This window comes from Perna viridis, chromosome 11 (genome assembly GCF_037379345.1).
Source record: "Perna viridis isolate PV_CMFRI_1.1 ecotype Kerala chromosome 11, ASM3737934v1, whole genome shotgun sequence".
In the NCBI taxonomy this organism is placed as follows: domain Eukaryota; kingdom Metazoa; phylum Mollusca; class Bivalvia; order Mytilida; family Mytilidae; genus Perna; species Perna viridis.
The window spans coordinates 1,069,614-1,095,221 of record NC_142455.1 but is presented as its reverse complement, the minus strand read 5'-3'; the positions used below and the strand labels follow the sequence as shown (position 1 = coordinate 1,095,221).

Sequence of the window (25,608 nt, the reverse complement as noted above, 5' to 3'; positions counted from 1 at the left end):
GTTAAAGTGAAAACTGCCATTGTTTTAAAACCCGTTAATTGTATGTATTGGCTTTTATGATTTGGTAGTGCCAGTTTTGAATTTAGATTACTTTATCGAAATAGTAAACATGTTTGATGTCCAGTGAGAATCTTGGATGTTGTAAACATGTAGTAACAATGTCTACTGGTTGCCTCTAAAACAAGTCTTTACAGGTGTACTTTACAAAAAATTAGCTAATTTCAAAACAGCAATAGGATTTTAAATTTTGATGTTAATGGAAACCCATGATAAATACATGATAACGTAACAAATGAAAGAACACAACATGTGTATATGCCTATTTTTATTTTCAGGGTTTTAGGTTTACCAGCAGATTTTAAGGAAGGAGTTATTTTTAGTACATATGCAACACTTGTATCATCAGTTCAAAAAGGAGGTATATTATTTATTGTAGTCCATTATGATTTATATTTAGTTAGATTATTTAAGATTTTATTTAAAAATGTGGAAAGAAAAAACTGATTTAAGATCATTGAAATACAGGCTTATCATTACCAAGTGTACTTCAGATATATTTTGCCATTAATCTATTGGTATACATAAATCCCTATGACAGATTTCAAAAAGAAAAGTTGCGATAAAGGGTCTTATTGGCCTAAAATTTATCTGAAAATTAATCATAAACTGATGAATGATTGAATTGTGAATTTGAAGACTTGAATCCATGACAGATGAGAAGACATAAATACTTCTGACAATTCTTGCATTGAAAGGAAGTTTACTGATATTTAGATATTCTGTCAAATTTGGTACTTCTTGGTAATTTTCTGGTCATATTGTTGGTAAGAAAATGGTGTCCACACCCAAGAAACTTCATATTTAGCGCATACATTCATTATTAAATAATTTATCACATGTGAATATATGAAATCGTTTCTTGGGTGTGGACATAGTTCTCTGGATGTAAATATATGTAAATAAAACATAGTTCTCTGGATGTAAATATATGTATATAAAAAATAACAAAATTTACAGTTCTTAGCAGTCTTTGCTGAAGGATGTAAAGTCATATCACCATTGTGACGGCATTACAATGAACTAATGCCACAAAACATTATTTTTCCTATATTTATGTATTTTGCTTTGTTATGAACAACTTTAATGTGATTACAACAAAGTTAATATGTTCAAAGTAGGCCATATTTATAGCTTATTGCCCCTACTCCTTGAAAAAAACTGATGGTTGTAAGAGTAAACAGTTTGTTTGATTACAACAAAGTTGATATGGTTAAAGTAGGCCATATTTATAGCTTATTGCCCCTACTCCTTGAAAAAAACTGATGGTTGTAAGAGTAAACAGTTTGTTTGGTGTCAATTGTGATATATTTCTTAACTTAGAAGTTTTAATTCCTGCAATATTTCTTGCCACTGCGTCGTATAATTTATTTCAGGTTCCTTTAGTGGATCTAAACACAGTAGACTGAATCAGATTGTAAAATGGTGTGGTGGTGAAGACTTTGATGGATGTCTTATATTTGATGAATGTCACAAAGCCAAGAATTTTATTCCTGTAAGCGTAGGTTTATCTTATATTCCTTCAAATCAAAACACATGGAAACATATGTTTCATATTTTTATTTTATGTATAAATCAGCCCAAACTTGTTGATAATCATAGAGTATTTTCTTGGCTTACTTAAAGGCTTTGCATATGATAACCTTCCCTTTTGTTGGTCAATTTTTAGCTCACCTGGCTGTAGGCTGTGTGAGCTATTGCCATTACTTGGCATCCGTCGTCATTGTCGTTGTTAGCAATTTCTTCAAACATCTTCTTCTCTGAAACTACTGAATAGGTTTGCATGAATCTTATTATGATTGTTCCTTTGAGTATCCTGACAAAATGACCGTTTTGATTTTTAATCAGTTAAAAAACATGGCTGCAGTTACTAAAAATAGGACATAGGGGTCAGAGAGCAGATTTTTTCATATATCTCCAAAACCGTTAGGTTTAGCCAAATTCTAACATGGTTAAAAGTATTTAGCATGATGAGATCTATCTGTGGTCAAATTTTGGTAAAAATCTGTTGACCCATGTTAGAGTAATTTTCCTATTTGGACATTTTTTGCTGTTTTTGATGTTATTACTTTCAAAAATCTTTTTCTCATAAAGTACTCTACAGAATTCAATGAAAGTTGGTATTTTTGTTTTTAAGGGTATCTTTAACAAAATGATTGTTTGGATTTAGGTTGGTTAAAAAACATGGCCGCCGTTACTAAAAGTAGAACATAGGTGTCAGACAGCAGATTTTTGCATATATCTCCAAACCTGTTAGGTTTAACCAAATTCTGACGGGGTAAAGGTTTTTAGCGCGACGAGATCTATCTGGTCAAATTTTTGTTGAAAATCTGTAGACCCATTTTAGAGTTATTGCCCTTTTTGGACATTTTTTGCTGTTTTTGATATTACTTTCAAAAATCTTCTCCTCAGAAACAACTGTACAGAATTCAATGAAAGTTTTTATTCTCATAAAAATGCACAAAATGATTGTTTGGACTTTTGAATGGTTAAAAAACATGGCCATTGTTACTAAAAATAGAACATAGGAGTTGGACGGTAGTTTTGTGAATATATCTCCAAAGCCTTTAGGTTTAGCTAATATCTTTCAATTGCTGAAATGATCCTTATTATAAGGCCTACAAAAGTCTCCAAGGATCAAAGTTGTCAGACAACTCCATGTAAGAGTTATTGCCCTTGAAAGGCAAAAAAGTATGTTTTTAGCAGTTTTCAGTCAATATATTGAAAACCATAATAGATAAAATGAAACTTTCAGTTGATAAAATGATCCTTATGATAAGTTCTACCAAAGTCTTCGTGGAGTCAGAATTGTCGGACAACTCCTTGTTAGAGATAAGCCATTGAAACGCCAAAATTTAACAAGGTGAGTGATTCAGTCTCCTTGGAGCCTCTTATTGTCAGTTAAACTGAGAAAATTGAACATGAAACATATTTAAGAGTAATTAAGGGAACCAAGATTCTAGCAGAAATCTTAACCATGTAATCCAGGGACAAAGGAAAACAGACATGGAAAACAAACAAACACAACAAAGATTATAAATTGACTAAAATAATACATACAAAGCAACAAAAGTAAATGAGCAACTCTGACTCCACTGAAAACTGGGAGCATGGACCTGGTGCACAGGTAGGGTAAGTGTCCTCTGTTTTTCTAGAAACATCCACGGAGTTGCTCATAAAAAGTCAAGTCCGAATTAGATGAAAGAGAAAAGGAAAACTATGACACTTTGAATTAGTTATGCTGCTTCTATATGAATCATTTAATTTAAGGCATAGTCAATCATCAAGTAATGGATCATATTGTGCCACCATTTTTATTTGACAAATTTTCCAGGAGTTATGGGACTTTTGCACTACATCTTTTTGTTGCAGAAGTGGGGGATGTGGCTACACGTAGCAATCTTGTTTAATTATGGACTCGTTTGTTTGACTTTTGGTCACATTTTTTTCTATTTACAGGGGAAGGAAAACAATAGTACTAAAGTTGCTTTGTCTGTAGCTGCCATACAGAAGTATGTATTAATGAAACATTTACATTTCCTGCGTATGGAGTGTTCATATCACCACTCATACGTTATGCTAGAGCTTGCTGAACTACGCAGACTTTTTGTATCATGCTAGAACTCTAACAAATAGGCTTCTGGAACAAAATTATGTTGCTACAAGATTGAAGTCATCACTACAGAAGTTTTATGGTCGTCATCATGAACTCGTGGATCGTTATGGTGTATCCATCTGCACCATGAAAACTGATTTATTCAACAGGTCATAGTTTTCCTTTCCTCGTTTGTCTACCCCGGACTTGACATTTATGAGCAACTTTGTTTCTCGAAAAGCAGAGGACGCTTACCCTATGGGTGCACCTGGTCCATGCTTCCAGTTTTTAGTGGAGTCTGAGTTGCTCATTTGCTTTTGTTACTTTGTATGCATGATTTTAGTTACTTTATGTTCTTTGTTGTGTTTGTCTGTTTTCCATGTCTGGTCTTTGTCCCTGGATTACATTCTTTTATTACCACTATAACCTTAGTTCCCATGATTACTCTTACATAAATGAGAAATATAGTCATTTTCATACAATTCTTTCCATGTTTGTTAGAAATGCCTGAAGTGTAAAATTTTAAAACTAGTAAAATCCACTTTACCAACTTTTTGACAGTAAAGTTTAAAATATAAAAAAGAATCTAATGGTTTTTGATTGAGCTTGTTAAGAAGTTTTATAGCAGTCCTCACAAAATATCTCTAGCAGACCCCCATCTTACTTTTTTTCATAACTTTGGGGTGGTGGCTCTGCAGTCGTGAAAAAAAAGAAAAATTCATGAAAAAGCTAAGGGCTATTCCCATAAAATATGTGTCCATGGGGCAGAACATCCATGACATCTACAGGCACCACCAACACAATAAAATTAAGATGTATTACAAGTGTTAAATTGAAAATTCTGTTATTTTACCCCCTCTCCTCCAAAACAACACATTAAGAAATCAATGGTGTTCCCCCCTCTGAGGACACTTTTTCTGGAATAGCCCTTGCATATATTTTTCTGTCTGTAGGATGTTACCAAGGGCCAGAGTGGTATACTGCAGTGCTACTGGAGTCACAGATGTTAAGAATATGGTAAGACTAGATTGGAATTATTATGTATCTGGCTTGATGATTTACAATTGATTTATTGATGAAGATTGAGCATAGAGAATTATTGCAATGTTTTTATTTTTGCAAAAGTGCAACTGGCTAAATCACAATAGTTAGAACTTGAATTACGGAAAATAAAACAAAAGCATTGTCTGTTTTCTCTCAAAATTATAACATTTTAACATTTGAATTACATTTAAAATATCATGTATTGCAATATGATCAGTCAATGTATTTGTTTAGGGCCAAAAAAAGTGTCTCACAGATCTTGTGATAAAAGATGACATAAAGATAGAATAAGTTATAAAATTATTTATAAATTTGTTTATAGATCTGCCGACCCGATTATTGCCAAAGGTTTAATAAAATTAAAATTTAAAAATTTTTTACCACCGACCATATTTTTTTCTTGTGTAAATAAATAAAAATACTAATGATACTCCTTCTCTCATAACTTATTGCTTCTTATTTTACAGGCATTCATGGAGAGACTTGGCTTGTGGGGTGATGGAGCACCTTTCAAAACATTTGATGGTTTTTTAGACACGGTACATAAGAAGGGACTTGGTATGGCTGAAATGTTGGCTATGGAGATGAAGATGTCTGGGATGTATGTGTCCAGGGGTCTTAGTTATAAACAAGCCGAGGTATGTATTTCCCTACAAATAAAAATGAAAAGGTGGATATATCTTTTCTATTATAAAGTAAAGTCCTGTCCAAACCAGATTTCTTCTAAAATTCATTCATATCAAATTCAGTATATTATGAACATATACGAACTAACCACCTGCCTAAGCTGAACAATTCCTTCAGTTCTAAAGAGGTCTGGAGAGGTTTCACAGTTTCTTAAGTCTGTTGTCCTACTTTTTATTTTCGCAATAGTGAGGGTAAATGCCTTTAGGTTAGGCCACAATAAAAAAATCCCTAGATTCTCGTCAAACTTTGTTCAAAAATTTTTGGTGGTGGTTGAATTTTAAATTATTTATTTTTTATCAGTTTTAGTGAAAATTGCTGTCAATTTTAAAGAATATGACGTGAATTGGACAAAATATCAAAATAAATTTTTTGAGGGACTGAAAATAAGAGGTCAGGAGGGGATGAATTTCTAGGATATTTTTTATTTTTGTCTTATCAAATTTCTATGTACTTATGAATAGAAATTTTGATAAGAATTAAAACAAGTTTCAAACAACATCTCTGGTAGATTTCAACAAAAAGTTAATATGTATAATTGGCTGAAAGTTCTGTTACATCAATGGAAAAAAGTATTGTGATATCTAAACTGAAAGAGTTTTTAATACATTAATATTTATAACTCTGTGTAAAACTGACTGTTGGCTTGCTATAAAGGGCAAACTATGATAATTTGAAATTTGAATTGAAATTCTTCCTTTAAAAAGAGTAATCAAGGGAACCAAGGTTATAGCGGTAATCAAAAGAATGCAATCCAGAGACAAAGACCAGACATGGAAAACAGACACACACAACAAAGAACACAGAGTAACTAAAATCATACATACAAAGTAACAAAAGCAAATGAACAACTTGGACTCCACTAAAAACTGGGAGCATGGAACAGGTGTACTGGTAGGGTAAGCATCCTAAAAGCACAGGGTTAAAATTAAAGATTGTAATATCATGAATTTGACAGTATTCCTTCTGATAATTATTGCTGAAATGGTTTAATACCCAGCAACCAGATAAATCATCCTGACAAACAGGTTACAGTATAGAACCAGATAAATCATCCTGACAAACAGGTTACAGTATAGAACCAGATAAATCATCCTGACAAATAGTTTACAGTATAGAACCAGGTAAATCATCCTGACAAATAGTTTACAGTATAGAACCAGGTAAATCATCCTGACAAACAGGTTACGGTATAGAACCAGATAAATCATCCTGACAAACAGGTTACGGTATAGAACCAGATAAATCATCCTGACAAACAGGTTACAGTATAGAACCAGATAAATCATCCTGACAAACAGGTTACAGTATAGAACCAGATAAATCATCCTGACAAACAGGTTACAGTATAGAACCAGATAAATCATCCTGACAAATAGGTTACAGTATAGAACCAGATAAATCATCCTGACAAACAGGTTACAGTATAGAACCAGATAAATCATCCTGACAAATAGGTTACAGTATAGAAATGTGTTCTCTTATTAAATATTGTAAACATTAATTTTCGCTGTTTACTTATTTAGATAATTTTTGTGGTAGACAGAAAAGCTCAAAACATTATACCTGTGAAATTGATTTTTAAGAACTTGTCCAAATAAAATTCAGACACTGCCCATGGTAAAGTGGTTCATGGTGTAGAAAAACCCATGGGTCAGATAGTGTTTTTTTGTTCTACATATGCTATATTTTGATCTGTACTTTTGAGAAAACTACACTTTAACTTCCTACTAAAAACAACCAAATCAAACCAAATCAAGAATGATAACTTTTGGAAGAGTAATCAAGGAAACCAAGGCCATAGCTGTAATCAAAAGAATGTAATTCAGGAATAAAGATCAGGCATGGAAAACAGACATACACAACAAAGAACACAGAGCAACTAAAACCAAACATACAAAGTAACAAAAGGAAATGAGCAACTCTGACTCCACTAAAAACTGGGAGCATGGACCAGTGCTAATTTCATGTACAATCTACATAAATTTTATCTCAAAAGTGCAACAACCAAATGAAAAACTAAAACTTGTTATGTGATCAGTAAATGTTTCTGAACCAGAAGCAACATTGAATTTGGTGGGTTTTTGACATGCAGGAAACCACCCTGTCTGATTTTTATAAAAAAAAACTGCTGCTTAACACTATATAATGCTAATCATTTTTTACTGCAAAGTTTGATACCTGCAAATGACAGAATCAGGAAAAAATGTATGTATACAGTAATTGATACAAGTTTCTGATATTTTCTTGATAGTTCATGACAATAGAAGCTCCATTGACTGAGGATCAGAGGAAGATGTATGATATAGCTACACAAGTTTGGTAAGTCACAAAATCATTCTTACATTTGTAAATACACAATGTTTTCCATGACTGATCCATATATTACGTGTAGGTGAAGGGAACTTGAATGTTTTCCATGGATGATCCATATATTACGTGTAGGTGAAGGGAACTTGAATGTTTTCCATGGCTGATCCATATATTACGTGTAGGTGAAGGGAATTTTAATGTTTTCCATGGCTGATCCATATATTACGTGTAGGTGAAGGGAACTTGAATGTTTTCCATGGATGATCCATATATTACGTGTAGGTGAAGGGAACTTGAATGTTTTCCATGGCTGATCCATAAATTATGTGTTGGTGATGGGAACTTTTAATGTTTACAAAGAGGAGGTCATTTGTGACAATTTCTGAAAAAAAGAGATTTGTATTGAAGAAAAGGCATTGAATGCGCACAATGATAATATATGAGAAACATATGGCAAGCCAAAGTGGACAAAAATAAGTAGTTTCTAATATTAAAAAATGATTTTTTGATATTACAAATTCATTTTCTAATATTACAAATTCATTTTCTAATATTACAAATTAGATTTCTAATATCAAAAAACTTTTTTTTAATATTAAAAAATCGATTGAATTTCTAATATTATAAAACAATTTTTTAATATTAGAAATTGATTTTCTAATATTAGAAAATGGACTTTTTGTATTCAGTTACGATTTTTTAATATTAGAAAATCATTTTGTAATATTAAAAAATGTGACTGATTTTGCAATATTGCAAAGTGATTTTCTAATATTACAAATTCAATTTGTAATAGTACAAAATGTGTGATGTTTTATAATAGTACTAAATCATGAATTTGTAATATTAGAAAATGAATTTTTAATATTATAAAATGAATTTTTGATATTAAAAGATCTTTTCTAATATTAAAAAAATGATTTTGTAATATTACAAATTCATTTTCTAATATTACAAAATATTGATTTTTGTCCACTTTGGCTTGCCATAGAAACAAGTAAAACCTGAAATAATCTCTAAGTGACAGGTATTATTATATAGATAGTAGTGTCTTATCGATTGTTCCTAGTGTATTTAATTTCAATATCTCACACTGTGAAATAAATTATGTAATTTGACTCTCAGAATTTCTCGTGCCAGAATGTCACAACTTCAGTATCAATCCACTTATCACAGAATTTAAATTTCATGTTTAAAATAACGATAAATTATGAAGAAAATCTATATAATAAGTAGGATAATCAATTGGAAAGAGTGAACCCTAACCCTAACCCTAACCCTGACCCTGATCCTAACTCTAACCCTAACCCTAATACAATCACGAGTGCCAAGAACGCTTGAGGATTTAACTTGTGATAATATTTTGGTTATTCACTCTTTCCAATTAATTATCCTATTATTCTTTGTAAAAATTCTTATTTTGTCTGAGAGCAGTATTGTCCAATTGATCATTTGTCTTGTGTTATAGCAGTTTATTAGTATGACTTTCAATATTTTGATAATTAGTTCAGTTACCGGTACATGTAAAGTCTGTATTAAAACTGAAATGTTCTGTATTTTTCAGGTATGAGTTAAGAAAAGCATTACAGAGTGCTATTGTTCGTTGTAATTCCAGTAACACACGATTATGGAGTCAGTATTGGTCAGCTCATCAGAGATTTTTTAAACAGTTGTGGTAAGATAAATGACACATTTAAAAAGTGAAATAATTATAGATCTTCATGTTAGAGCCATACTGCTGTACTCTGTGCATACACTATTATTTCTGAGTACCACTTTTCATGGTTTGTTGGAGCAGTGAATTTAAAGTTTTATACCCTGTCACAAAAAGTGGCAAGGTTTTATGTAATACACTCAGAAAAGTTACATGTCTGTGGGTTTCCAGTTGATGATTTGAGAATGGATCAGTGATTTTTTTTAAAACTTTGCTCATTTGTAATTTTCTGCAAAATCCAAACTGTAGTTTTTGAGTCAGGCCATTTTAAACATTTTGCCAATTCCCCTTTTTACCTGCACTTAGGAATCGATGGTAAAGGAAAACTATTCACCAAACTTACAACAAATGCGATGACTTATCATTCAGTATTGTCAACTTCTCTGTCATCTGTGGTAACATCCCTTCAGCACCTACGTGTGGAGTTCATATCACAACTTATAAGTTATGCCAGAGCTCCCCGTAACTACGTAGACGTTTTTGTACCACGCTAGACTTCTTATAATTAGGTTTCTGGAACAGGGTTATGTTGCTACAAGATTGAAGTAATCACTACAGAAGTTTTATGGTCGTCATCATGAGCTCTTTGATCATTAGAGTGTATCCATCTGCACCATGAAAACTGATTTGTTCAACATGTCTTAGTTTTAATTTCCTTTTTTGTCTAACCAAGACTTGACTTTTTATGAGCAACTCGGTGGGTGTTTCTAGAAAAGCAGAGGATGCTTTCCCTACTGGTACACCTAGTCCATGCTATTAAACTGAAAACAACCAGTTTGCTGGAACCCATTTGCATAAATAATCTTACCTTGCAGTTCATCCATTATATCATCAATGCTGACCTTGGCTTTCGATTCCTTCTTTTTACCTTTTAAAACTACAATTTATTGAAAAAAAGATTTAATGAATTTGTATATTTATACGTCTATCTGTATCAGTTTTAAATGATTAATGAATGCCTAGAAGTATATGCATGCGTTATCGTATACCCCCACTAGAGCAGGAAGTTGATATCTGGCAACAAACTCGCGGACAACATGTCTCATTTATATAAAGCAGTTTGAGTTGCTCATTTGCTTTTGTTACTTTGTATGTATGATTTTACTAACTTAATGTTCTTTGTTGTGTATGTCTGTTTTCCATGTCTGGTCTTTTTCCCTGGATTACATTCTTTTGATTTCTGCTAGAATCTTGGTTACTCTTTCACCATTACGTGGCAGGGTATCACTGAATGTTGTATTAATGCCATATTTTTTAAATTTTATGAGAGCATGTATATTTTCAAGAAATATTTCATTTGGAATTTGACTATGTAGTTTTACTTCTTCCCAGTTATTGCTAATAGAACATTTTTCAATTTGTCCATATGCACATTGTATATTTCTATACTATTTAGAACTCGCTTTTGTCATAAGTTACCTATTGCTTCTAGTGATTAAATCTAAACTTTCCCTTTGTAGTATGGGAATGAAAGTTCCATCAATAATCAAAGAAGCCAAAGAGGCTCTAGACTGTGGTCTGTGTGTTGTGATTGGTTTACAAACAACTGGAGAGGTAGGAGTACCGTATCATATAATTATATAATTAAAGGTTTCATAATGGGTGATATTTGAATATTGTATCAAGTAATTATTGGCTCAATATAATATCCTGGATTAGGAAAATTTGTCATAAGAAACTTCACAGTGTCATTTTCTGCCTTCCAGAAAGAAAATGTGTCACAATCACACACCAACCAATTGCAATGTTCAGCAAATTTTTTTATATCACTTGTTCCTATCACATTGTGCATGGTGTGATATTGCAAAATATTTAGCAATCCTAGAGGTAGATAAAATGATTAAATAATAAATGTAGATATATCATGTTTATGAAAGGTATTTCCAGAAAATAACAGTCCTGAGGCCTCATATTTCCTACACTTATTAAGCTAGGAATAATATGTCTGAAGACTGGCATTTTCTGTAGATGACACAACCAAACATGATTTAATTTTATCAAACAATGGATTGATGCTTCAGAAAACAAATAATATGCACAACATATTTGTAATTTTACTACTAAATGTGATGGGCAAAATAAGCAAATTTTGTTTTCCAAGTACAATGACAAGTGACAAAACAAAATGAAAACTTACTTTTTGCTAATTCCTTCTGTCTCAGAGATAGTTTAAAATGCCTTGTTTTGTGAACCATTCATAATCTTTGATTAGTCATATTTTTTACACCAATTAAGACCAATTAGTATGACTTTGTGTACCAAAAAGATGATTAGTGGATAGAGTCTGTCTTCCCATGTTTAAAGAAAAATCACCTGATGAACTTCTGTAGGTAGTGAACTAGAGTATTGAGGAGATTTTAGATTGTTATAGGATGTTCTCTGCTCTTGTTCAGCCTTTTTTGTCAGATTTTTGCACTATTCTTGTCTTATCCACTTCATAGCATAAAAATTGTTTGCCCTGTGACCCCAACTTTTTTTCATAATTTCATTGAACACACCTTAAAATGTTATTTGAGAAGTTTTTACAAACTCTTTGTTAATTCTTTTGGGTTCTTAATAGATAACACTGATTAAGACAAAACCTATGGAAAATCAAGAAAAATCCTCTTCCTGCCAAAACTTCAAATTCTTATATAAAAAAAAAAGAACGAGCATACTGACCCATCAATTTTTTTCTTCTGACATTGTTCTACCATGAAAGTTCACAACCATTTGAAATCCTTATTATTCTTAAAACAGAGCTGCAGTGAACATCCTTAACATATTCCATTGATAAAGTTTAATATTCTTCACACTTGTAATGAATGTTCCATGTATTCACAGGCTAGTTTAGACAGTGAAATGATGAAGAAGGGAACTCTGACAGGATTTATGTCCCTTTGTAGGGAGATTCTATCAAGGTTTATCACAGATTACTTCCCTACAATGGTAGAAACCAAGGTTGGTAGCTTAGTAAAATTAATTCTAATCCAACTTTTGTTGTAACATAGAATTATATTTTGTGCATGCACTAAGTGATTTACAGAAGATGTTTTGTCTCCCGATGTCTGTGCAAGTACTTGAAACCGCTTGACAGATTTTGTCAAATTTTGTAGAGTTGTTATTCACCATTTGTAGTTGATCATATTGTGCCACCATTTTGATGACAAATTTTACTGAAGTTATGGGACTTTTGTACTTATATGAGACATATGGCTACAATTGATGTTTTTTTGTTATTTTCACAAAATTTTGTAACTTTATTAACTGTATAATATTTGAAGAAATGTTTTTGTCAATCTAGATATGATAGTTGTATATCCATTTAATTTCTGATTTTCATTGTTACAAGTGTACTCAATTTTCCACTGTCCACCTTTGATGCCTCTAATTGTTGAATTATAACAAAATTATCTCATTTAATTTGATTTCCAAGTATAAATGTTTTTCTTTCATATTCCACATTATTGATGAATGATTGTTCTAGATTGCTGGTGCGGAGCCTCAGCCTGATGAATGGAGTAAGAAAGCCAAAGAAATGCTGCTTGGATTTGCCAAGAAAATTGATCTTCCTAACAGGTATTCTAATGAAGACATTGTTTACACAAGTAAACTTAATACACATACATGTATATTAGAAAAGGCTACAAGAATTGCACTTGATGTACATGTTTTCTTAAGGTCCAGACCTTTTTCCATGAAAACCAGTGATGCAGGGAGGCTTTTGATTTTCCTTTCAAGTTGCCCTTCCCAAAAAAATGAGCAAGAAAAACGATGAGGGAGCCGGTTTTTTTGTTTTTTTGTTTCTGTATTTTATTTCATTGATATGTCGGAAAAAATGGTAATTATCAAAAGAGACATTGAAGGACCTGAGAGCCAAGTAATAAAGTCTTGTAGTAGCTCAATTTCAATTTCTAACAATGTATTGTGTACATAATTATACTACTTGTTTGAAAATTGATTATGCTGGACATTCAGCCGTCTGTTCCCAGTTCTAATCTGTAATTCTCTAACCACAGAATAGAATTTGATGAAACTTTTACACATTTTTCATCACACAATACTTGAACGACTTTTCATAGATGTTGCCTATATGGTTTCTATGGAGGGAAGCGAGGGGTATCATCAAATGAGCTTTGCTCACTGTTCTTCTGTTGATATAGAGTTTATAAAAATACTATGATTTTTACAAGTTTTTTTTCCATATTTGCATTGATAAATATTTTGATAAATTTTTGCAAGAAGCAATGAATTTAGTTTCTCTTCACATGACGTATAATTTTCAGTCCTTTGGATGAAATAATAGACCAGTTAGGAGGACCAGCCAGTGTGGCAGAGATGACTGGAAGACGTGGTAGAATTGTACGACATAGGTCTTCAGATGTACCTCAGTATGAACTACGATCAGCTGATGTTGACAACACCAATGTTATTGACAGTCTCAATGTTCAGGAGGTTTGTAATTATTTCATCACTCACATCAAAAAATGGATATGGAAAATATCAGGTTTAGTGGATTTCCGCTTTTCTCAAATCCAGATTTAACTTTTTATTTATTTTGGCAATATATGCTTTTGTTTGTTAACCTCGTTAAGGAGGTAGACCTAGGATAAGGGATATAACTCTTGAAATCATTGATGTGTTTGTATTGTATTTAATTTCACCAAAGCCTATCAAGCTTTCATTTGAAACTGAATGAAATTAGTCCAAGTTACTTTGATGCTTACATGAGATTGGTGTAAAATGCTGAGTACAAACGTTTCAGTGATTAATAAGAGTTGTGTCCCTTACTGTAGGTCTACCTCTTTAAATCATGCCTGAAATATGCTACAGTAACAAAGACTCCAATATCAAAATTTTTGTAAAAATTACAATAACAATTGCAATTTTCACATCACTGATGATTTGAAATATCAATCCGCAGATCACAAAATTCAAGATTTTTTTAAAAAGCAACAATATGTTGTAGAGAAATTTTATATTATAGATAGGATTATCAAATGGTTATTTTGAATTACTAAAATATAATTACTCCTGCTGGGAGTACTTGGAGATTTAACATGTGCACTAAACAAGTTCCAAATATTTGTTAAATCTGTTTCATTCTTGGGCATTTTTAACATTTTTTTGTTACTCATTTGTTTCAGTTAATTATCCTATAATCAAATGAAGGAGAGAAAAACGCATTTTCATCCATTTCAGAGAAACCATTTTATGAGTGGCAGGAAGCTGGTAGCCATTATATCAGATGCTGCCAGCACTGGTATCTCTCTCCATGCTGATTTGAGACAGGCCAACCAGTGCCGTCGTGTTCATCTGACTGTTGAACTTCCATGGAGTGCAGACAAAGCTGTCCAGCAATTAGGTCGGTCTCATAGGTCAAATCAGTCAAGGTCAGTATATCACAGTATTGTTTTAGGATTTAGTGATACTAAAAAGAATTGAGTATTATTGTTCTTCATTGCAACACACAAGGGGACATAGATATACCGATGTCCAGGGGAAGGCAAAGGCTCCTAAAGATAAAAGAAATTCATGTTTTGTTAGCAAATGGCCCTTCAAATTAGGAATATCTTTCCAAAAACTTGGAAATGGCCCTTTCTCTAAATTTTCTTCCCAACCACTGGATGTCCATGCATGCATGTGTCTGGTCACATTTGTAGATGCAACTTCTCAGAAATTACTTTATGGATTTAGCTCAAATTTTGTAGGATTGTTAGTCACCATTTGTAGTTGATCATATTGTACTGCAATTTTTATTTGACAAATTCTACAGGAATTATGGGACGTTTACACTTCAACTATTTTTGTGGCAGCAGGGGATATATAGCTACGAGTTGCTTGTATTTTTATTTATTTTTTTATTCAGTTTGAGAGAAAGTATATACATGTATAAAAGTAAGGAGACCATGATTACAATGAAGAATTGGATACCCATAATCTAGGGATAATTCCAAACATAACACTGTAAATAAGACAAATTAACTAAAAGATTACACAGAAAAAATAAAAGAGTAAATGAGCAACTTGGGCTTCTCTATATTGTGGGGTATAGGCCAGGTACACTGATAGGATAAGCTTTTGCTTTTCTAGGAACACCTGAAGAAAAAGAAAATATGAGGCAGGTTCTGTTAGGTTTATATGATGCATGAGAAAATGATAGTATTTATTTTTATTTTTTCACTATAGTGGTCCAATCTACAAGTTGTTGACAACAGATCTGGGTGGAGAAAGGAGATTTGCTGCTTCTGTGGCCAGGAGATTACAATCCATGGGTAAGTTGGATTATAGAGCTCAAAGTCTTAGAAATGATGACCTAGTGAATGTTTTTTTCCCATGATAACCTTTTTTGTGGGAGGGAGGGGATGGGTGGAGGGATAGCTGTTTATTATACAATTTCATATTGTAAGTTATCATGCCGAAAACAGTTCTACCTGCAATAGAAATAAAAACAAAAAGTAAAACTGTTAGATTTGCTGCAACTAATCACTTTTTTCCATTAGTTTTCAACATTAAGCCAGCAAGCTTTTTTTCATTTGTTGTTAATCATGTATTTAACACATGGATTTTTTGTCATACATGTAATAGTTTAAACTACATGTATATTTGAAAATAAAGTGAATTACAGTACCCAATTCACAAATTGATTTCTTACAAAACAAAATGATAATTATTATAAGTACATACTGTAAATCATGAAATGATCACCGTAGTTATTACAATATTTGCAATAATACCTGTAATGCGTAAATAAATAAACGTGAATATTTTTTTGAAGATCATTGTACTATAATTTGGGGAAAGGTCACAAATTTAAAAAAAAAAACAAAAAAAAAACGGTGTGAAAATTTCCCCTTTACAGTAGTATATTTAAGTAAAATGTATTGAATATTTTAAATTTTGACAATGACACCAATATAATTATTAAGGTGCTCTGACTAAAGGAGACAGAAGAGCTGCCACAGGTGCAGACTTGGGAGAATTTAATTTTGATACTCCATACGGCAGGAACTCGCTCAGAATTATGTACCAGCACACCTGCTCTGTGAGTATTTAGGACTTTGGAGAATTTAATCTAAATTGATACACATTGCAGGAATTCTGTGTAAATTTACCAACACTTGGAAAGGCTATATGAGAAATTAAAGTTAAAAAAATTTCTTTGTAAATTTAGATTCTGAGTCTAATTTGGCTCTAATTATGCTCATGAATACACAACTACTCGTAATAAAAAAAAACTTTAATGGTATTTTTTACATGCAATTAGAATAAGGTACAAAATTTGAATTTTTATCAACAGTGATTAAAAAAAATTGTTTTCTAAGAACCGTATCATTCAGGGTTTGACAATAACATTTTGTGAGTCTTGAGCTATCGGCCAGATTGATAAAAAATTCTACATGTACTGAATCATCCTTAAGTTAATGCATGTTGAAAAAAAAAAAAAAAAAAAACATACAATGTGATTGTCCTTTTGGTAAGTATAATTTAAGTAGTTGTCTTTGTAAGAATCATGCAAAATCTGAAAAATGTGATACACCCCAAAAAAGGCTACATATTTATATTTTTGTAATTAAGTTGTTTTATGGGTGTATATTATGAAATGTGTAATTATTTATTCCGATCTGTCTGCTCTTAGGAGATAATCAACATTGAAAATCCAGTAGATTCTTTTGTATTTGAGTGTCATTTACCAAGTTATCTCCCTTGATTTTGAAATGTACAGTGCATTCTATATAATTTTTATCTCCTATGAGCACAGGTTATATGAAAAACCAAGTATTAATTTCTGTTTACTAAAGCATTTTAAACAAAATATCAAAAATAAAAATATGTAGGCTTTTCACCCATGAATCACATTTTGCATGATTCTTAGCTGTAATGTTACTTAAGTTTTACTGATTGGAATTGCAATTTTATTTAACATCAGACCCATTCATTGTATAAGAGGATATTTTAAATGGAGAATTAAACTCATATTTAATACAACATTTCAGAAGAAGCTTGTGCCTGGTATTGATCTGAATAAGATTACTGAGAAGTATAATTTTGACCAGTTTTTGTCAATGATACAGGTAATTAACTACTGTAAGAATTGTAATGTGAAATCTGTGGTTTGAAGTACCATTTGCAAAATACAGAGTTACCTCCCATTTGCAGGAATTATCACTTATGTTTGAAAAAGAAAATTGTTGTTACATAGCCTAATTTTGGTCTTGTAATCTGATGCTTTGTAACATTTATCACTTTAAAAAAATGTCAAGCATCTGTAAATCTATATATTTAGAAATAGCTCAAGCCAAGGCCTTCAGGATACAGTAAAAATTTTCTGGAAAAAAATTACCCACAGCATATAGGGTTACCATAGAAACCATGCAAAAATATGCGAAAATTTGCAAAAAAGTTCATAAAATCAGGTTTAAAAATATCAAATTTCCCGCAAAATATCTGCAATTTTTATTTCATCCCCTGAAACTGTTCAAACTTTTTCCTTCGAAAACCCCTTCCTCATATGGGCATCGCCGGCTAGATTTTGAGCTATTTCACTTTGTAATCCACTTATTAAATTTAGCATGGTGAAAAATTGACTTACTTTCACTTTCACAATGAAGTCAAATTGTCATTGAAAAAAAGCCCCTTCAACATGGAAAATATATAAAACATTGCAAAATACTTTTAAAAGTCCTCTTTTTTCAGAAAATGTTTTATCAACAATAGATTCTTCATTTTCAATCAATATAGCAACCACCGGTTTCCATTTATGTCATTTTTCATCCCTAGCCAAAAGTGGGAAACTAAACTAAACTGTGGAGTGCTGGCTTAAGCAGAATGCAATATTAAATATTGTAATTTTCTAGTTATTTCTTGAAAGCTTACCTTCTTACGAGTAAAATGATACCAAATTTATCATAATTGGACAATTGATAACTATTTTAGAGGCATTCTCATACTAGGCTATCTCATCTTCATTAGTGGAGAACTTTCCTTATACCTAAGTGCAGATATGCATTTTACTGTTTTGCTATTATCATCTTTTAAATGAAAATTTCCACTTAAAACATACAAAATCACAACCTATATATACTTATAGACCCTACATTTGGAGTTTTGTAAGCTTCTAACACAGGTTTTATGCCAAAATAGTGCATTTGAAGCTCATCACATGAAAAATCACAGAAATCTGAACTGAAAACCAAATACTAAAAAGTCCACTCCAGGTCTAAGGTTATTAAACCTTTGCTTATTGTGCACTTAAAAGTTGCCCGGTTAACTATTTTACATGTAACCAGCGCAAATATTTAGCTTTTAAAAATATATTTCATTCTTTGTGATGGCAAGAGCCATATTCAAACATGAATCAATTCAATGATTGTTCTGTTAACTTTGCAAAAAATCTGCATAATTGGTTGCTAGGGACTTCTTAGCTAACAACAACATAGGTCCATACCATAAGTTACATTTTTTTAACCCTTGTATCAAAGCATAGCATAAAAACACTAGTTTCTAAGAAGTAAATCAATTTTTTAAATGTGTCAGGGTATAGGCAGCTCCCTTTAAGCCAGCACTCCACAGTATTGTAGAACTGCCTAATTTTGGTCTTGTAATCTGATGCTTTGTAACATTTATCACTTTAAAAAAATGTCAAGCATCTGTAAATCTATATATTTAGAAATAGCTCAAGCCAAGGCCTTCAGGATACAGTAAAAATTTTCTGGAAAAAAATTACCCACAGCATATAGGGTTACCATAGAAACCATGCAAAAATATGCGAAAATTTGCAAAAAAGTTCATAAAATCAGGTTTAAAAATATCAAATTTCCCGCAAAATATCTGCAATTTTTATTTCATCCCCTGAAACTGTTCAAACTTTTTCCTTCGAAAACCCCTTCCTCATATGGGCATCGCCGGCTAGATTTTGAGCTATTTCACTTTGTAATCCACTTATTAAATTTAGCATGGTGAAAAATTGACTTACTTTCACTTTCACAATGAAGTCAAATTGTCATTGAAAAAAAGCCCCTTCAACATGGAAAATATATAAAACATTGCAAAATACTTTTAAAAGTCCCCTTTTTTCAGAAAATATTTTTTTTATCAACAATAGATTCTTCATTTTTAATCACTATAGCAACCACCGGTTTCCATTTACGTCATTTTTCATCCCTAGCCAAAAGTGGGAAACTAAACTAAACTGTGGAGTGCTGGCATACGCATTGAACACATTTGAAGTATCTGAAAACCAACAAATATTAATATTCTATAATATTCACTAATATTGTTAAATATCAAAATTTTAGTACCTTGGTTTTAAAATAATTAACATGGAGATAAAGATTGGAATGTATGAAATATAGATCTGTGGACATTAGACATTATTTGATTTATGTGGAAAGGTCGATGTAACCTGAGTTTAGATCCTAGTGAACTCTTCAATTACAGGACAGCTTGATACTGATGGGAGTAGCTGATATTGAGAATATTAAACTTGGAGTTTCCATCAAAGATTCGGATGCTGGTGATGTTTCCAAGTTCCTCAATAGAATCCTAGGACTGAGTGTTGAGAAACAAAACTTGGTGAGGATTATAAAAGTTTGAAATGTTAGCAATTTGAATAGCTGTAAAACAGGATGGTGTGGACTTAGACTTTGACTGCAGGGTTTGATGTAGCCCACTCACTAATGGCCCCTTATATTTAGCTGTAAAACAGGATGGTGTGGACTTAGTCTGTGACTGCAGGGTTTGATGTAGCCCCTAACTAATGGCCCCTTATATTTAGCTGTAAAACAGGATGGTGTGGACTTCGACTGTGACTGCAGGGTTTGATGTAACCCACTCACTAATGGCCCGTTATATTTAGCTGTAAAACATGATGGTGTGGACTTAGACTGTGACTGCAGGGTTTGATGTAACCCACTCACTAATGGCCCCTTATATTTAGCTGTAAAACAGGATGGTGTGGACTTAGACTGTGACTGCAGGGTTTGATGTAACCCACTAACTAATGGCCCCTTATATTTAGCTGTAAAACAGGATGGTGTGGACTTCGACTGTGACTGCAGGGTTTGATGTAACCCACTCACTAATGGCCCCTTATATTCAGCTGTAAAACAGGATGGTATAGAATTCCTTCTGTGACTGCAGGGTTTGATGTAAGCTAGAGCCCACTCACTAATGGCCCCTTATATTTGGCATGAACTTTTCAAATTCCTTCTGTGACTGCAGGGTTTGATGTAAGCTAGAGCCCACTCACAAATGGCCCCTTATATTTGGCATGAACTTTTCAAATTTCTTCTGTGGTTGTAAAGATCTATACATATTGACTACAAAAAAATTTAGGTTAAAAACCCTGGAATGATCACCAATGAAATATCAATTGAATGTCACCTGAAAGATTAAATGGTCATGTCTTTCATGAAAACATGTAATTTGTTTACATTTATTTGGCTTATAGAATGATGAATGTCGGTGGGGAAAATATTTTTGTAACATAAACCACAGCCACTAGATATTTGGTACACAACTTCAGTATAGGGTCCCATATTGTGGGATACCACTTAAGGTCTGTCACACTTCTACTTCCTGTTTACCGAATTAGTGTAATTTACTGCGATCTGCCCATTTCTGTCTTTGATCCATTTTTCACTACATTTATATTGAATGACAAAAAACTAGGTTCCAAATTGATGGATTTATTTCATATTCGGTTTTTGGCTTTTTATAGATAAAGCATACTTTGTAAATGATATTCGGAGATCTCTGATGTCAAATTCCTGTAGGTGTGTGGGTATACATAACATGACAACACATGCATTTTAAATCTTACATGGGGGTATACATACCATGACAACGCATGCATGTTAAATCTTACATGGGGGTATACATACCATGACAGCGCATGGATGTTAAATCTTACTTTGGGGTACACATACCATGACAACGCATGCATGTTAAATCTTACATGGAGTACACATACCATGACAACGCATGGATGTTAAATCTTACATGGGGGTATACATACCATGACAACGCATGCATGTTAAATCTTATGTGGGGGTATACATACCATGACGGCGCATGGATGTTAAATCTTACTTTGGGGTACACATACCATGACAACGCATGCATGTTAAATCTTACATGGGGTACACATACCATGACAACGCATGCATGTTAAATCTTACATGGAGTACACATACCATGACAACGCATGGATGTTAAATCTTATGTGGGGGTATACATACCATGACAATGCATGCATGTTAAATCTTATGTGGGGGTATACATACCTTGACAATGCATGGATGTTAAATCTTACATTGGGGTATACATACCATGACAACGCATGCATGTTAAATCTTACATGGGGGTATACATACCATGATAATGCATGCATGTTAAATCTTACCTGGGGGTATACATACCATGACAGCGCATGGATGTTAAATCTTACACCTGTAAGATCTTTGCCATTGGTCATATTGGTCAAGATGTTATAGTTATGGGTTCGTTCTTAAATCTTTTGTAGCAGGTCATAGACCAATAAGTGTCTTTATTATTCTGATTCTTGTAACAGTTTAACTATGTATCAACAACTGATCAAATATTCCAGATACTTAAATATGATGTGTTTTATTTATTGCAAGTATTTACAAATGATGTGTTTTATTTATTACAAGTACTTACATATGATGTGTTTTATTTCAGATGTTCAGTTACTTCACAGAAGTTTTAAAACTAACGATACAGCATGCCAAGAGTGAAGGAAGGTAAGTTAACATCTTTGAAAAGAAATTTCTGATTTGTGTAAAATATTCTTAACATGCTTTGCTTTTCTTATTACCTAGGCAGCAGATTTTGTAAGGGATATAGTAAAGTACATTTTCTGTTCTGACGCTACCCTTCTTTTTCAATTGCTCCTTAATTTCATCAGCCATTTCACCCTGTTGTAATCTCTTAAGGAGGTAGACCTAGAGTAAGGGACATAAGTCATGAAATCAGTGATATGTTTGTATCATATTCAATTTCACCAAAGCCTCTCAATAAAATGAATCCAAGTAAATTAGATGCTTACATAAGATTAATGTAAAATGCTGAATACAAATGTTCCAAGTATTTTTAAGAGTTGTGTCCCTTACCCTAGGTCTACAACCTTAACTCATCATCTTTCTGTAGATATTGCCATGACTGTGTTTAAGTTACCAGTTTCCAGTTGTTTCTATGTTTAAGTCAAATTATCAATTTTTCTATGGGAAGGAAAAACAGCTGTTTAAAAACTTATTTTCAATATTATTGTCAGTATTTTGCTGAGATGCTGGACATCAGCACTAATTTCCCTTTTCATTGAAGATTTGAAGTATCATTGTCAGTTCTATGTTTATGAAGGAACCAGAGTGGAATAAACTGCCTGGTCGTTGATATTCTATATCTACATTACTTCTGTTTTTAGATACAATGAGGGAATGCTTGACATTACAGCTTCCTCAGTTGAAATGGTGGGAGAACCTCAGGAAATATTCAATGAAATAAATAAAGGGCATACTAAAACCAGGTATGATTACTTTTTTTGTCTTCTTTCATTGTAGAAAGTGATACATCACTTGTTCATGGCTGTTAATGCTTTGCAACATTTTCCTGAAAGGAAAATTTTAAAATAAATATATATTAAAGCAAAGATGTGGGGAAAGTTTTCATGCAGGTGGAAAAAAAATACAAAAAAAGGCAACATCTAGTTTCTACAAAAAACAAAACATAAAGAACAAAACCAGAATCAAGGCAGAACAAATTCAAGTATTTTCTTGCTTGACATGTCAGGAAAAATGAAATTTGTCTCTTACTTACAAGAAATATTGTAAAGTGGCTTGAAGTGTTTTACTCAATGAAAAGAAATGATACAAATTTGAAGATCATTTTTAATTACAGATTGGTAGAGCTGAAAATAGACCGTGGAATGACATGGGATATGGCAGTAGCTAGATCTGAGAACCACACTGGTCGCAGTGATGGATTCTATATATCCAAGAGAGAAATGTGGGGGAGAAAACTTATTCTGTTTGCCACACAAGCTGAAAAATCGACTCATCTCTTCAAAATTGCAAGGTAAGGATCTGACACTTAAGTTGAAGTCAAGTATAAGTCTGGAAAAAACTGAAGACTCAGATATGTACATGTAGATAATAAATTAAGTAATCTGACAACAGATTGTCCCCCTTAGTGATCACCTTGTTTGAATTTACCAATACTTGCAAACATATGGGTATTTAGTGATGGGGTTGTCCATCCGTCCTTTCATCCTTCTGTCCTATCATTACACATGGGGGACCCATCTCTTATCTGTTATTCCTCCTAGACTGCTGAATGGAATTAAATGAAACTTGCACAGAATCTTTAATACATCATCCCATTGTGCACATTCTATTTTGGATTTATGTCGCCTGCAACACATCACGAAGGGACATGGAATGCTGGGTGTCCGTCTGTGTTTTCCACCCTTTTTTTTTTGTTATGATTTTACCAAATTAGTTTGTTTTTGGTATGTGACCTTATTATGATTCGTTAAGATTAAGTTCGACTTTGGTTACGGTTGAATGATTTTTACGGAAGTTACAGTCCTTGGACTTAGAAAATTTCAGTGAATTGACAGTTTTCCTCACTTTTTTAGCTCACCTGGCCCAAGGCCATGTGAGCTATTGCCATCACTTGGCATCCGTCGTCGTCGTTAACAATTATACAAAACTCTTCTCCTCTGAAACTACTTGACTAATTAGAACCAAACTTGGTATGAATGTTTCTTTGGATATCCTGCATAGAACTGATATGGGGATTTTTGGTTCTTTGAAAAACATTTCCGCCATTACTAAAAATAGAACTTATGGGTCAGACAGTAGGTTTTCACATATATCTTTTAAACCATTAGGTTTAGCTAAATTAGCTAAAGTTGGGGTAAAAATGTTTAGCATGATGAGATCTATCTCTGGTTAAATTTTGGTTTTAATCTGTTAAGCCATGTTGGAGTTATTGCCCTTTTTCAACGATTTTTGCTATTTTTAATATTATTTCTTTCAAAAATCTTCTCCTCTGACACTACTTGACCAATTGAAACCAAACTTGGTATGAATGCATTGAACTGATGTGGGGATTTTTGATCCGTTGAAAAACATGGCTGCTATTACTAAAAATAGAACATAGGGGTCAGACAATAGTTTTTCACAAGTGTCTCCAAAACCGTTAGGTTTAGCAAAATTATTTCTATAGCTGAAATGATCCTTATTATAAGGCCTTCAAAATTTTGAGTCGTCAGGGATCAAAGTTGTCAGGTGACTCCTGTAAGAGTTATTGCCCTTGAAAGATGAAAAATGACAGTTTTTTTTTTTTACAGTTTTCAGCCAGTATCTTTAAAACGAAAAGAAAGAAACTTTCTATCACTGAAATGATCCTAATGATAGTCCTACCAAAGACTTATTGAGTTGAAATTGTTGGACAACTTCATGTTTAATTTATTGCCTTTGAAAGGCAAAATTCAACAAAGTGAGCGATTCAGGCTCCTGGGAGCCTCTTGTTTTGTCATGCTTTTACCAATTGATTTTATATTTTATATGTAGTCTTACTATAAGAAGTCACAGACAGATTAAGTTCGACTTCGGTTACGGTTGATTGATTTTCATGGAAGTTATGGCCCTTGGACTTAGAAAATTTCAGTGAATTTAAAGTTTTCCTCCCAATTTTTTCGTGGGGGACATTGGAACGCTGTTCTTTTATTTCGGAATGAATTTGCATAGCAAAATGTGGTAATTTATGAATATGGGGACAGGAGAAGGGCATCTCTTATCATTTACTCATCCTACATCACTGAATGGAATTAGATTAAACTTTAACAGATTTTTCATTACATATTCCCATTGTGCATCTTTCATTTTAGATTTTGATCCAAATCAATATGGACGCTTTTGGAGGACAATAGGTGCATATTATCACATTGGGAGTGGGGTATCAAGGAAATGAGCTCATGGTTTTTCTAGTTTAATACTGAAACAATTAATTTTTATCAGTTTGATACCTCATCACAATGTTGCAGTCATCCATTAAAGAGAAATGTGTCAAAGTTAACTTCAACTTTTTTTTTTTACAGATTTCAGAAATTAGTTTTGGTTGTCTTTCAACAAAATTGTCAGAGTACATGACATTTTTATTTTTTTTTTATATGGTTCTTTAGTGATTAAAAATA

The 25,608-nt window shown here is 32.6% G+C and overlaps 1 protein-coding gene across 1 annotated transcript in view; it reads left to right on the top strand.

Annotated features, from left to right (window-relative positions):
* The window catches only part of LOC148602253 (protein strawberry notch homolog 1-like), a 58,830-nt gene that overhangs the window by 10,944 nt on the left and 22,278 nt on the right, over nt 1–25,608 (top strand). The window contains exons 8-26 of the mRNA XM_088552736.1: nt 336–418; nt 1,434–1,552; nt 3,517–3,569; nt 4,606–4,669; nt 5,164–5,334; nt 7,635–7,702; nt 9,258–9,368; nt 10,868–10,961; nt 12,231–12,347; nt 12,874–12,965; nt 13,673–13,841; nt 14,589–14,779; nt 15,576–15,661; nt 16,316–16,431; nt 17,384–17,461; nt 19,827–19,961; nt 22,092–22,153; nt 22,834–22,935; nt 23,307–23,483. Coding sequence (XP_088408862.1) covers nt 336–418; nt 1,434–1,552; nt 3,517–3,569; nt 4,606–4,669; nt 5,164–5,334; nt 7,635–7,702; nt 9,258–9,368; nt 10,868–10,961; nt 12,231–12,347; nt 12,874–12,965; nt 13,673–13,841; nt 14,589–14,779; nt 15,576–15,661; nt 16,316–16,431; nt 17,384–17,461; nt 19,827–19,961; nt 22,092–22,153; nt 22,834–22,935; nt 23,307–23,483 — 2,088 coding nt within the window. The remainder of the gene's footprint in view (nt 1–335; nt 419–1,433; nt 1,553–3,516; nt 3,570–4,605; nt 4,670–5,163; nt 5,335–7,634; nt 7,703–9,257; nt 9,369–10,867; nt 10,962–12,230; nt 12,348–12,873; nt 12,966–13,672; nt 13,842–14,588; nt 14,780–15,575; nt 15,662–16,315; nt 16,432–17,383; nt 17,462–19,826; nt 19,962–22,091; nt 22,154–22,833; nt 22,936–23,306; nt 23,484–25,608) is intronic.